General features: G+C 41.1%; 1 protein-coding gene across 2 annotated transcripts in view; it reads right to left on the bottom strand.

The window, feature by feature from the left end:
• Window positions 1-12,113: 12,113 nt before the first annotated feature.
• The window catches only part of LOC120020701 (serine/threonine-protein kinase PRP4 homolog), a 32,591-nt gene continuing 29,848 nt past the window's right edge, over window positions 12,114-14,856 (bottom strand). For both annotated transcript variants that reach the window (XM_038964411.1, XM_038964413.1), the window contains exons 13-15: window positions 14,595-14,746; window positions 14,294-14,380; window positions 12,114-13,598 (exon numbers count right to left, since the gene is read on the bottom strand). In XM_038964411.1, coding sequence (XP_038820339.1) covers window positions 13,392-13,598; window positions 14,294-14,380; window positions 14,595-14,746 — 446 coding nt within the window. In that variant the 3' untranslated portion in view covers window positions 12,114-13,391. The remainder of the gene's footprint in view (window positions 13,599-14,293; window positions 14,381-14,594; window positions 14,747-14,856) is intronic.

The raw sequence follows: 14,856 nt of genomic DNA, 5'->3' as shown, positions 1-14,856 counted from the left end.
TGCTGACTTGCTGCACCCTCGACAACTACTGTGATTATTATTATTTGACCATGCTGGTCATTTATGAACATTTGAACATCTTGGCCAGGTTCTGTTATAATCTCCACCCGGCACAGCCAGAAGAGGACTGGCCACCCCTCATAGCCTGGTTCCTCTCTAGGTTTCTTCCTAGGTTTTGGCCTTTCTAGGGAGTTTTTCCTAGCCACCGTGCTTCTACACCTGCATTGCTTGCTGTTTGGGGTTTTAGGCTGGGTTTCTGTACAGCACTTTGAGATATCAGCTGATGTACGAAGGGCTATATAAATAAATTTGATTTGATTCTGACATTTCACACTTTCTCGGCAACGTGGCTGGTTTTCCTTTGTAGTCCGTGATTGTCTGTAGTCTCTGCCACATACGTCTCGTGTCTGAGCCGTTGAATTGCGACTCCACTTTATCTCTATACTGACGTTTAGCTTGTTTGATTGCCTTGTGGAGTGAATAACTACATTGTTTATATTCTGCCATATTACCAGTCGCCTTGCCATGGTTAAATGCGGTGGTTCGCGCTTTCAGTTTTGCGTGAATGCTACCATCTATCCACGGTTTCTGGTTAGGGTAGGTTTTAATAGTCACAGTGGGTACTACATCTCCTATACACTTCCTTATCAACTCAGTCACCGTATCCATGTATGTGTCTTGATTATTTTCGCAAGCTACCCGGAACATATCTCAGTCCACGTGGTCAAAACAATCCTGGAACGTGGATTCCGATTGGTCAGACCAGTGTTGAATAGTACGAAACATGGGCACTTCCTGTTTGAGTTTCTGCCTATCGGATGGGAGGAGCAAGATGGAGTCGTGGTCAGATTTGCCGAAAGAAGGGCGGGGGAGGGCCTTGTAAGCATTCTCGTAAGTTTGAATAGCAATGGTCGAGAGTCTTAATAGCGCGAGAAGGACATTCAATATGTTGATAGAACTTCGGCAGCCTAGTCCTCGGATTTGCTTTGTTAAAATCCCCCGCTACAATAAATGCAGCCTCAGGATATGTGGTTTCCAGTTTGCATAAAGTCCAGTGAAGTTCTTTGAGGGCCGTCAAGGTTTCGGCTTGAAGTGGGATGTAAATGGCCGTGGCGATGACGGAGGAGAATTCTCTTGGGAGATAATATGGTCGGCATTTAGCAGTGAATTGGTTTAGGTCTTATCTGACCAATAGAACACAAGTATGTAATGTTGGTGATGTTCTGTCAGAGGCCAAAGAAATATCCTGTGGAGTATCGCAGGGATCTATTTTAGGGCCTTTTATTTCTTATACACGTTAATGATATGCCAGATACAGTTTTTTTACATTTTACCTTTATTTAACCAGGTAGACTAGTTGAGAAGAATTTCTCATTTACAACTGCGACCTGGCCAAGATAAAGCAAAGCAGTGCAACACAAACAACACAGTTACTCATGGAATAAACAAACACAGTCAATAATACAGTTAAGTGCAGCTTTATGCTGATGACTCAGTCATACTGATATCAGGGAAGGATACAGATAACAGGAGACCCTGAGTAAGGAATTGCATTTTGTTAGAGATTGGTTGACTGACAACAAATTGTGGCTACATTTGGGAAAAACTGATTTTGTTTGGAACAAAACGTAGATTGCTTAGGGCTGACAAGACAAAGGCAAACTGTGCAGGGAAGGATATTGAATCTAAAACAAGTGTAAGTTATCATGGTGTGTCCCTAGATCAATCACTTTCCGGAGACCTGATTGCTGCTAAAATTCACTCTAAAATGGCGAACAAATCGTAACACTGGATATTTTAACATCGAAGTTAAGAAACTGCTCGTCTCACCCTTGATAAAAATGTTATTTGGATTATGCCTGCTCTTCTTGGTATAGTGGGCTGTCAAAAAAGCTGAAAAAAGAACGCAGGTCATGCAAAATAATGTTATCAGGTATATGCTGAATGTCTCCCCTAGGACCCACATAATGTTATCAGGTATATGCTGAATGTCCCACCTAGGAGTACAAGGGGTTCCGGAAGGTGGGCTTGTTGCCTTTGGAGTCCAGAGTGGACCAACTTATATCTAATCACATGTCTGACATCTTAAATGATTGTGCCCCAGGTTATATGAAAAACCACATTGATATTGTCTATAACCAACACAGTTACAATACCAGAGCTAATGTTATGTCATGGAAAAATCGCAAAAGTAAACATGTATTTGTCTGTGGAATAGCCTACCTTTGGCGATCAAGCAAAGAAAAAGTAGAAATAGCTTTTATAAAGCAGGAAAAGGCTTTCATTTGGAAAAGGTTGTCCAAGTAAGAGAAACCACTCCACTGCTCCTTGTGCCCCCTACTGCTGGTCAGGTGTACTTATTTGAATGACAGGTATGATAGGTCCATTAACTGCTCTAGAATAGTGATCAACAAAGGTACTAACATAGTTAGAGCAAACATGGCAGTATGGTTTAGTCAATATCAAGCTGTTCTTCTGACTGGCTCTTAACTGAAGTTCGTGGAAAAAGAGGGTGATATTAAATTAATCTGATTCCATAGTTAGAGATTGTTTTAACGTGAAATTAATGGTTGATTTTTAAGGTTAGGGAGAAGTACAGTGAATAGTGCCACTTCTTAGAATGTCAATATAAATTAATGTATTTATGGTTGTTTGTAATTTTGTCTTGCCTATGTGTTACTGTTTTTACCATCGAGGACCACTTTGGAAACAAGCTTTTAATTAATACTTTCAAGTGATAGCCTCTAAGTCGACATTGTACATTTTGTTGTGTCTGTTACCCCAAAAATAATTCATTGATTCTTGAAGAAATGCCTCATGAGCTTAGTTCAACTGTAGTATCCCATCAGAACCAAAAATACAAGCTTTGTTTTACTCCAAATGTTTGTAAACAATATAAAATGTCAACAAACACTGTAGGCTACAGCCTCAACACATGGTTAAAACTATCATTTTGATTTCATGGATGGTCAGTTCTGCATCCATAGCAGTCTATGAATTTGAGTGGCAGGAATCTTAGCAGTTAAGAGCATTGGGCCAATAACTGAAAGGTTAATGGTTTGAATCATGTTATGTACACCTCTTGGAGGGAACGCAACACCCCGCTACATTCAACTCCCCGTGGAGTGAAAGAGGTAAAGAGGTACGTGACTGTAGGTGCGGGTAAGAATGACAGAGGCAGAGAATATTACCGTTAACGGGGAATTTATTCTTCCTTCACGCGGTAATTTGGGGAAAAGGGGCTGGACGGAACCAAAGCAAAGAAAGTAAAAGTTAAAGAGCCCCCTCTCTTACCTTACCTACCCACCCACTACTTACCTATTCTTAATGCCACCTGGCACGCTAACCAAAATACAGGGGGTGGTCCGCACAGGTCTTACCTAGTGTGCATAGACAGAGTACATATTACGGGTATATGTATGCCCGCAGGCCTCTTGCCTAAGCAATCCTAAGGTGCCTTCCCCTTCCCCCCTGGGAACAAAAACAGAATAATTACTAATGTAAAGTGAGTAATTTCAGTAATCAAAAACAGTCCTTTTGACATAAACATACCTCTGCAGGACCAGCTACAAAATACTTTACAACAAATTATACAGACCCACAACAAAACACAGGACATACAAATAATGCTATCTCTCTTAACAAAGGAACACTGGCTTTTCAAGCTGCAGAAGGAGTTTGTAATTGAAAACAGCTGTTTCCTCTGACAAGACGGAGGGTTCAGAGCTCCAATCATTGAGGGGCCGACAAACCAGCTGCTTAGAATCCAGAAAGACATTTCCTGAAATACAAACACATACAAACACATACAAACACATACAAACACATACAAACACATACAAACACATACAAACACATACAAACACATACAAACACAAAACAACACAGAAACTGGGGGACGTAACAAATCCCCTTGGCCGACTAGGTGAAAAATCTGTCAATGTGCCCTTGCACAAGTCACTTAGCCCTAATTGCTCCTGTAAATTGCTCTGGATAAGACTGTCTGCTAAATGACTAAAATGTAGTTTTTTAAAATAATTAAAATTTAAAAAATCTCCAGGCTCATCCCTAAGCTTTTCATCAAAACACAGTCGGGGTGTCCGCTTTAATATAGTTTCATTAAGGATTCTAGAAATCCTTAATGAAGGATTCTAGAAAAAAACAAATGTGAAAAATGTATGAATATGCTATTGCATTTAGCCACACAACTATCTTTATATCTTTATTTTTTTATATTTTACCAGGTAAATTGACTTAGAACACATTCTCATTTACAGCAATGACCTGGGGAATATTTACAGGGGAGAGGAGGGGGGGATGAATGAGCCAATTGTAAACTGGGGATGACTAGGTGACCGTGCTGGTATGAGGGCCAGATTTGGGAATTTAGCCAGGACACCGGGGTTAACACCCCTACTCTTACTATAAGTGCCATGGGATCTTTAGTGACCACAGAGAGTCAGGACACCCGTTTAACGTCTCATCCGAAAGACAGAACCCTACACAAGGCAATGTCCCCAATCATTGCCCTGGGGGCATTGGGGTATTTTTTAGAGCAGAAGAAAGGGTGGCTCCTACTTGCCCTCCAACACCACCAATGGGTTTTTAATCTATTTGAGGCGGAGTAAACAGGCTACATTTCTAGGACTGGGAAGTTACCATAGTTCATGTGTTACCATGGTTTCAGTCACCATTTTCGTTTTGAGACATGTAGCTAGCTAGCCCATTATCATGCTGTTGTAGAAGAGATCTGTCATGATCATGTTGTAGAATATCTGTGTCGCATGACAGAAAGACAAAACACACATCTTAGATCATTTAAGATAACTTTTGGGCACGCGTTGTAACATTGTATCTGGCTAAATCTTTCGGGAAATACAAGTCAATAGGTTACCTACCTATGAAGCTACGAGGACAGAGAGTGTAGAAGAGAAAACGAACTCCTATTGTTACAGGTAGAGATATGAATTGATATACTGTAGCTAGCGTGCTGAAAATGATAACGGAGAGAAAGAGGGATATCTGATCATGTCCGTGTCAAGTGCATGTCCAAATATTAACGACGTCTGGAATCCAACAGTTTCACTGGAATGATCAAACGGCAAGAGTCAGACAAACGCCAACCCTCAACATGTCAAACCGGTACATGTCAACAGCTCGTAGGCACGGTTTAGCTGAGACGCATCTCTCGACGCCAGGTAGGTTAACCTATCTTTTTTTATGAAATAATTATTTTCACCCGACTTATGCCCGTCTTAACTGAAATGTTGCTCTTTCATTTTTCTAGGAGCTGTATCTGGCCAAATAAACCAGGTGAGTGACAAAACAGGCTCCTCACACCGCTTTTTCAATAAAGCAAATTAAAGGCAGTGTAACGTTAATCTTATAGAATTAAATCGTCATTATGATTAGCATTTTCTAAGTGTGCTAACAATTAGGGTGCAAAATTAGGGTGCAAACTGGTAGCTAAAATGCTGCCAGTAATACATTTTTAAAAAAGGTATGGGATGCTCCACAAACAATTAATTGGATCTCACAAATGTTTAGATCCAAAGACCAATAAAGGTCTATTGACTGAAACGTTTGTGTGCTATCTAAGTTTGTGGAGCATCCAACATCAGTGTGATGGACTTTCCATTTTATTTATATATTTGTTCTCTCTCCGTGCACCAGTAAACATGAGAGCTGTTTGGAGTCTATGTATACTTTCCATTGACCTACTGGTAAAGGCTACCAAAAGAAAAACTAATTATGGCATACTTTCTGTGTAATTACAATTTGACTATGTCATTATACCTACCATATAGGTCAATGAAGTGCTACTAAAGTTTGATTATAGCTTTCCATAACCTATATAGGTACATTGCCTTGAGAAACTTCCCCCATTGCATATACAGCTAAATGGGGAAAAATATCACATGGTTTAATTAATTAGAGAAAAACTAATTGGAGACCTTAATTAAAACTTGTATAATACGTCAGTCTTTACTTAACATGTTTTTTTCTATTGCACTACAGCTGTCCAAACTTATCTAATGCTAATCTCATATTTAAAGTAGGGCTTTATAAAATAATAAGAATTTATAGTTATTATTTCTCAGATTTTGCTCCCGAATTCAAATTTGACAAAGTCTACCAACTGTCAGCTTTAATTAAGAAAATAATGAATGAACCGTTTATTGCCCATAGGACTTCTATATCTCTCATCTGATTCGTCAACTTGAGGACTTGGACATGTCAAGTGGTGTCAGAGCACAGAAGGTGATAACTGTAAAAGTACTTTACTATAGTTTAGAGTATTTAGATGTACAGCATGTATGAGCAAGTCTAATCCATTTTACGGTTGTGGATGTTTCCAGACAAGGAATTGTTACCGGTTGTGTATGACCATTTCAACAAATTCCTTTGCCTTTAGCGTACTGTTGTTTTTAATGCCTTTAATAGAAATTACTTTAAAATGCATTTAATACAGTCATCTTTTTAATTTCTTAGATATTTCCATCAACACTCAATTCAAGTATCTACCTGACCACCTGCCGTAGCCCATCAGAGTCTACATCAGTGTAAGTAGATAAATATTTTAAATGCCTGCTTACTACCCTAACTTGGTGACAGCTGGGCTATTCACAGGCGGAATGAGATCTTCAGTGTGGGAATATTACCCTCTGTATACCAGTCACCTGTATAGAGGACAATGGGATATTAAACAATGGGCCAGCCATTACCTTGATGGAGGGAAAATCAATCAGAAATGTACGCCAGCCCGTCTGACAGCATTTGGTGTCATGTTTGTTCTGCCGTAGCCAAAATACCGAACTTTAAATTGATTAACTTTTCATCGGAATCCATTAATAAAAACTAAAAATTGCCGTGTATCCAAACTCAAATATTAGGTTACTTCACCCCCATTTCTTGATTATCAAAAAGGAATATTCCACTCAAAATATAACCAAACATGATTTACCATTTACCTTGGCTGTAGTCAATTCACTAGGACAGTTTTTAGGTATCCGTTTTGCTTAGATAAGCTACTTAAAACACCACATTTGGTTGTCAGTATTACCAAAGGTGTAAATTAAAACACCTTTCAGGTTTATGGAGTTCGAAATTAAAATACATGTTTTATGTAATTATTGTAATAAAACAGCAGGAAGCAGGTCTCGAACCCTCGACCTTCTAGCCCGAGGTCCGGCGCGCTATCGACTGTGCCGCAAAGGCATGCTCCAGCGGCAGAGTCGATTTCCACGCTTATAAATCCAGGGTCATTACATTATTTATTAAGATCGCCACACTGCTTAGCTCTATGCTATTTTTATGCCCTCTTTATCTTTAGCCAGAGCCAACTACAGAGAGCCCAGTTCAGGATGATCCACAGACGACCAACAATCAACATCCATCATCTCAACAGCAGGCTACGGCACCCGAGTTTCACCAAACATAACCAAGGGGAGGGCCGGGACACAAGCTCCAGTGAGTCTCTGTTGAAAATCACACCTGTCCAGGCGGCTTACACTGTCAATTCGAGGGACAGGAGAAGGGGCAATGGGGAGAGGAGGGTAAAGACATTCTACTGTTGGGGCCCAATGAATGACAGAGCAGGGCTTGGGTCAGGAACCAGCACTGATGGTTCAAAGCGAAACGATAGCAGCACACCGGCGGACATCCACTCTGACGCCAGCGATCTATCCGACCAAGAGAAAGGGGGTGCCCAGGCCCACGAGTGGGTCACGCCCGAAGTGGAGCTCCGGTTGAGACCTGAACCTTTCGACTTAGACCTGGACTCTGACTTGCACTTCTCGGAGTCGTCGGAGGCCCAGTCGCCATTTGCGGAGGTGCTCCCCGCATCTCTGAAAGTGCTGGATCTGACCCGGAGTCTGCCCAGCACGGCCGATTGGGAAAGTCGCCAGAGCCTGCACATGCGAGAGCCTTCATTGGTTGCCATCGTAAGCAGACTATCTGAGATGGAGGATCTGCAGGCGGCCACAGTACAGCGAGAGCTGACCAAAACGGGCCGGTGTCGGCCGGCTACGGCCGTCAGCTTGACCAGGAGCACTTCTCGCTTGAGGAAAGCAGATTCAGTTGTGTCCAGTGTTACGGAACTGAGCCTGTCTCGCGACTCACGCACTAGGCCGACTTGTGCTCCTTACAAACAGAATCGCATCAGGGTGAGCGCAAGGCCACATATAGTCTTTAAGAGGCCCTGTTCCAGCTCAGCCAAACTAAACAGAACAGAGACCCTTGTACAGGTCCAGTCTTGGGGTGAGGGATCGACACCAAAACATACAGGTTGCACCAAAATCAGAAAAGCCAAAGCTAGCAAGAAAGGCACATTGACCTCCCGCAGAGTGTCACCACCAAGCTCTGCAAAGAAAACTAAAGCCAGGGACTTGAGAAAGGCTTAACAACTTGGAGACGGGGATTACACAGACTGTGCATTTAGAAAGCATTTTTCCTTTGACAGGGTGTTCCTGATCACTGCACAATGTTCTCAAAGTAGAACATGACAGCTAAGTGAACTAGTGTACCAGTCAATGAATGTACAAAATATCTCATTAGACCTTACCTGAACCCTTTGGTGTCATAACAATATAACATGTCAGGCGATGTTATCTACGTAGGTACTGGAAGCTCGTTGACTAGTGGGAATTAGCATGCCTAAATAACACTTTGTTTAGGGCTCAAATTACACAAACTCTTTGGGGTGTCAAAATCTTGACTATTTTGAATGTGTCCACAACTGATGTTTAACTTCATGTTCTAGCACCCCTTAAATTCAAACCATGGTTGAGTCATGTTTGTTTTAAGTCAGTTGTCATTAAGCAGACAGGCTAAGTCATGTTTGTTTTAAGTCAGTTGTCATTAAGCAGACAGGCTAAGTCATGTTTGTTTTAAGTCAGTTGTCATTAAGCAGACAGGCTAAGTCATGATTGTTTTGTGACATCTTGTCATTATGGCAACACGATTATGTAGGCTATGACAGCGTCCAAGTAAACTTTTACCAAAGAAACTCAATCTTCTGATAGTCCGTATGTTTATTATATTAATACACAAATGAACACAAGTTGTTACGTTCTCAATAAAGGACAGAATATGCACACTTGATGTTATATCATAAGGAAACAGTAGTGTACAGTCATTTGGGTTGGATTACATTGAATAAAGTGAAGGATGTAGACAAATGTGTTACATATAAAAAAAAATAGATAGAAAATGTTAAAACAGAAATGTATATCTGAAGAAATATCCACAGGGCTCATTCGTTGAACATGTCTCTGGTCTCGAGTCTTACATGGGCACCAAAGCAGAAAGAGGAGACTGAAGGAACCAAGGCAGGGAAGAGAAGTTCTGACTTACCCTGAAAAACAAAAACACAAAATTGCAATGTTACCAGTGATAACATGAATCTGGCCATATTTATCAATAACAAGAAAAAGTATTACCTTATTGTTGGTCACTTTGGCATAGATTTAGCCACATTATAACAAACGTTTAAATCGAACTAATACAATTTATCATGATTGCCATATACTTTCTCAGAATCCATAAGCAAAACATTGAGTTCATGAACAAATCTCAAAAGTCTAATGGGTCCAAAATCTCACCCAACGTGTCTAATAGTGACTCATTACGGTAACAATGTGTCTAACACTGACTCATTATAATAACAATGTGTCTAATAGTGACTCATTATAATAACAATGTGTCTAATAGTGACTCATTATAATAACAATGTGTCTAATAGTGACTCATTATGGTAACAATGTGTCTAACACTGACTCATTATAATAACAATGTGTCTAATAGTGACTCATTATAATAACACTGTGTCTAATAGTGACTCATTATAATAACAATGTGTCTAACACTGACTCATTATGGTAACAATGTGTCTAATAGTGACTCATTATGGTGACAATGTGTCTAACACTGACTCATTTTAATAACAATGTGTCTAATAGTGACTCATTATGGTGACAATGTGTCTAACACTGACTCATTTTAATAACAATGTGTCTAATAGTGACTCACTACGGTAACAATGTGTCTAACACTGACTCATTATAATAACACTGTGTCTAATAGTGACTCATTATAATAACAATGTGTCTAATAGTGACTCATTATAATAACAATGTGTCTAACACTGACTCATTATGGTAACAATGTGTCTAACACTGACTAATTTTAATAACAATGTGTCTAATAGTGACTCATTATAATAACACTGTGTCTAATAGTGACTCATTATAATAACAATGTGTCTAATAGTGACTCATTATGATAACTGAAGTAGTTACTGATAGCATATTTGAAAATGTCAGGTCATGAGATGTCTACTAACAATTGACTTATGCAAAATGACATCATCACACATGCCCCGTCTTCCTGCTTACAGACATCAACGATGGAATAATAATCTGCCAAGACTGCCACATTTGCCTCTTCCTAATTTGTACCCTCCCTTGAGCTTTGCCCACATGGGGAAAAGCCACAAGTGTCAGCCTCAGAAGATTTGAATGCTTCTATTGATTTCTGTATGCAGGAATTTCCCCCACTTTGTATGATGATGTCATATTGATGAGTCCACCTCTACAAATACAGTAACTCTCTCCAGAACAGAAACCTTTGTCCAGAGGAGGTTCCTTGCGAGACTCTTCTCTAAAAGGGCGGCACCTAGAACATATAGAGAAATAATGAACAAGTATTTTGGTTCAACTTTGACAGTTACAAGTCAAGCTACCTGACGCCTGGTGGTTCAACTTTGATAGTTACAAGTCAAGCTACCTGACGCCTTGTGGCAATCTGGAACCAGTTTAGAGCCATATGCGTAACCAAACACACTCAGGTACATGTGCAGCTTGGAATGACACTTTGTTAACCAGAAAGTGTCGGTCATGTGTAGACGAATACAACGATCAAGCCTTAACATCTTGTGAGAAGGAAACATTTGGAACCACAACTTTTTAATGGTTGAGTGTGGGTGAGTGTCTATGACAAATGCCTTCCCGGAAAACAGTAAGCAAAATGAATTCCCCATATTGTATTTTACATTACCCCCAGTGTTGTTGGCTTTTAGTATCTAATAAAAAGCTGGAGCACCCCCAGAGAACATTAGTGTAGAGGTGCTGACTATCGGAAAATTAACTGGGAGCTATACAACTAAATAGAGTCACTGGGAGTTATACGAGTTTACGACTATTTATTACTATAGGTTACGGCTTTTAGTATCTACACATGCCATCAGAAATGACCTTGATAAGTGGCCTTGTGGAGGTCTTGTCTCTCTGAAAGTGGAGCCCGGGCTGGAGAAGGAAGTGCTGGACTGTCTCGCTTTCAGCCACCACAGGAAACATCATTGTGGGGAAAAACAGCACAAACAATCAGCGTCAGTGAAACAGCACACAAAAATGATGTTGTCTTCTGCTCCTTTGGTTTGAACTAAATCTAGCATGTAAGGGCCCGAATCCTAACTTTTGATCTGTACGTGTCAACTTTTGGCGCACAGATCTCAAGTTTGGATTCCAGCCTAAAAGTTGCTGAACACCAAAGTATTCTTAGTTTAGGTTTGGTGGATTTTAAACAGAACGCATTTCAGTTCATTGTTGACACTTTAAGGGGCCTGAACATTGGTATTTGTATGTAGGGAAGACATTTTATGGAAAAGGCATACATACTGCATTAGCTACTCATTCAGGCTGTTTTATTTCTGCTTTGGTCCTATGAGAACATATATATATAACACCAAATAAAGTAGAGGCAATTACCGCTCATAACAAGCAGACTCAAAGCTCAGTGCAGGAATATCCCTGTATCAAAAGACAACATGGTCATACAAAACATGAAAACCAATGACAGATAGCAGAGGGAAACAAAACACTTACATAGTCTTATTTTGTTTTGTTTTTTAGAGAGAACACACCTAGAAACAATTTCAACACATGCTTTTGTGTACGTAGCAAGACCGCTATCCTCACAGTTTCTAACATCGTAACACCGTAAAGGGAACGCAGAGAGAGAGAGAAAAAGGTATTCATTACACAGTAGAGCAAATAAAACGTAGCTGTTGCATTAAGAGAAGTACACTGAAGGTGACAGCTTGTTGGATAAAGCCCCCCCCCCCCCCCCCCCCGATCCAATTTCCTCTCTACAATTTGGATGCGTGACTGATTTGGATTTTTTTAAATCCAATCTTTGCCATAGTGATTTGTTTTATGCTTAAGAAATATATAGTTGTCTTATAGAAACCATGTTTCTTGACATGTAAGAGATACCCTGGAGGAAGGTAAACCATGTCTACAGGGACATCTGGCTAAAACCATGTGTAATATATCAAAAAATAAACATATAAAAGGTAATAACCAGTTGAAGTTGATGACTTTAGTTTTTTTTCCTAGGAGGGGGGGGATAGCTTACCTTCAATGTACTGAAAGTGGTATACAACCTGCTTTAAACATGAGGGGCCATCCCTGCAGGTGTGCTCAAGTAGAACCCAAGGACCCCCCAACCGTTTGGGTTTTCGGCACTGACAGACCTACAGGCAGCAGCAGAACGGGCATGCGGACCAGGGCCTGCACAGACACCAGGATGTGGGGACGGGGTGGGTAGGGGAGCGCTCGGGGTTTTCAATACCTGGGAGAGACGCGGATATAGACATCATTTATGCTGGCCCTGCACCACATCACAGGTAACAGTAAGTCAAAGGAGCTGCCAAGGTTGCAGGAGTTTAGTCTACTCACTGTACGAACATCCCATTCAAAAGGGTAAGGGCATTGGGTTACCCTCCCTGCTTGTCACAGCCTTGGCAACTCATGAATGACCGTTAACTCAAAAACTCTTCCCAACAACCAGAATTAACATTTGACTAACCCGTCCCTACAATCAGAATGAATATTTGACTAACCCAATCAGAATGAACATTTGACTAACCCGTCCCAACAATCAGAATTAACATTTTACTTAACCCAATCAGAATTTAAAAAAATTTACAGCAAAAAATATCATCCACCTTCAGTCACCTGCAAGAGGCCAATCAAAAAACGGAAGATGTGATTGGATGAAAGTCCAACTCGAGTGGCTTACTGTCCATGAGATAGAGGGCTTATAATGGAGACAGAACTATCTGACTTGCAGGTAGGCTGAGACTGAACATATGCTGTGCAGCAGGCATTCTGCTAGGAGCCCTACTACGGTTATTTATACAATCCAGAAGATCGATGAAAAACGGGAGAGAGTGTGTGTGTGTGTGGTTCAAACGGGGGAAGAAAGATAATACTACTTCCTCTCCATCAGCAGTGCCAGATGGGATGGGGGTCCAACCATAGTCAAACTAAGGACTCAGTACTGGTTGCGGCAATCAATGCGTGACTGTGAGTGGATACAGTACAAAGTGGTCAGAAGATCTTCTCCTGGATGTAGGGGTGCTGCAGGGCCTGGTTGATGCTGATCCTCTTGGCCGGGTCCAGCATAAGGGTCTGGTCCAGCAGGTCCTTGAGCTGGGCCACCTTCTTGCGTTGGTCCTCGGGCAGACGCTGGCAGCCCACCATGTCAGCCAGCAGCTCCTTGGTGGGGTTGATGGTGCTCATCACTGTCACCTTCTCCTGTGAATGGGTGGGACAGAAGAAAAACAAGTGGGGGAGGGGGGAGAGCGAGGGAGGGAGGGCATGAGAGAGAGAGAAAGAGTTGGGATGAGAAGCGGAACGGAACACCACACAAGTGGTGTGGAGTTGGGCGGGGCAAGAGATCAGAGTCAAAAAAGACCCAGGGAGGAAAATAAAACGTTTTTAAAAGAAGGAGAGAGAAAAGGAGAGAGGAAAACAAAACAGTTTTAAAAGAAGAGAGAAATGAGTGAAGAAAACAAAGATGGTAGAGAGAAAATTAGCAGAGACACAGCAGGGGGGGGGGTTGGAATAGGAGGAAAAGGAGAATGAAAAGAGGGGGAGAGAAAGAGGGAGAAAAAGAGTGGGAGAAAGAGGGGGGGAGAGATGTGGAAAATGAGTAAGAGGACAGAAGGCAAGAGCAATGACACCATAGAGATGAGATGGACATAAATCGATACATCACAACATTTGAGGTTCGTTTGACTTTTTTTTAACGGATCACAAGGTTTTAGAGTCATCCTCAGGAAAGTAGGGTCCTTAAAAATATAGACACATGGCTTAGCTTACTATCCACAGAATGGAAAGAATGTGGAAAAGCAACATTCCCAAGAAGAAACAAGATCAGTTGACTGATACTAGAGGGGGTATCCATTAACATTCCCACTGAGACAACAGAGAAAACAATAACCTCCTACCCTTTCAGTAACTCTGTCTACTTCGGTGTACAGGAAGTTGAGGTTCTGGTCAAAATGCTGGTCCTTGAACACGCCTTTCCTGATCATCTGTGCAGGATAGAAAGATACTAGAGTTGGGGGTCAATTCCATTTCAAATGATTCCAGTCAGGAAATAACCGGAAACTCCGATTTTAGATTCATCAGATTCTATTTAAAAATTGGAATTTCAGTAACACTTCTGAATAAATTGTTTTTCTGCTGTAAAATGTCCCTTAGTAGGGTGAAGGGAGAATTTCTTTGGTTGGTGGATATTGGTCTGACCTTGTTGGGCATCTTGCCCTTGAGGTCCATGGCGAGCTTAATCATGTGGTTGTTGGTTTTCCCTGGGAAAAGGATCTTGCCCGTGTACAGCTCATACAGAGTGCAGCCAACGGACCACATGTCGATGCCGTAGTCGTAAGGCTTCCCGATGACTGCATGGACAGATACAGGCTTTAGGGGACTTGGGACAAACTATGGCAAATTAGTATGTTTGATGAGTGTTGTGTTCATAAGGGCACACCGTTTCAAAAAGATTCAAAAA

The sequence above is a fragment of the Salvelinus namaycush genome, chromosome 25 (assembly GCF_016432855.1).
Source record: "Salvelinus namaycush isolate Seneca chromosome 25, SaNama_1.0, whole genome shotgun sequence".
In the NCBI taxonomy this organism is placed as follows: Eukaryota; Metazoa; Chordata; class Actinopteri; order Salmoniformes; family Salmonidae; genus Salvelinus; species Salvelinus namaycush.
Note: the sequence above shows the minus strand (reverse complement) of the source record. Positions and strands in the feature narration are given on the sequence as shown.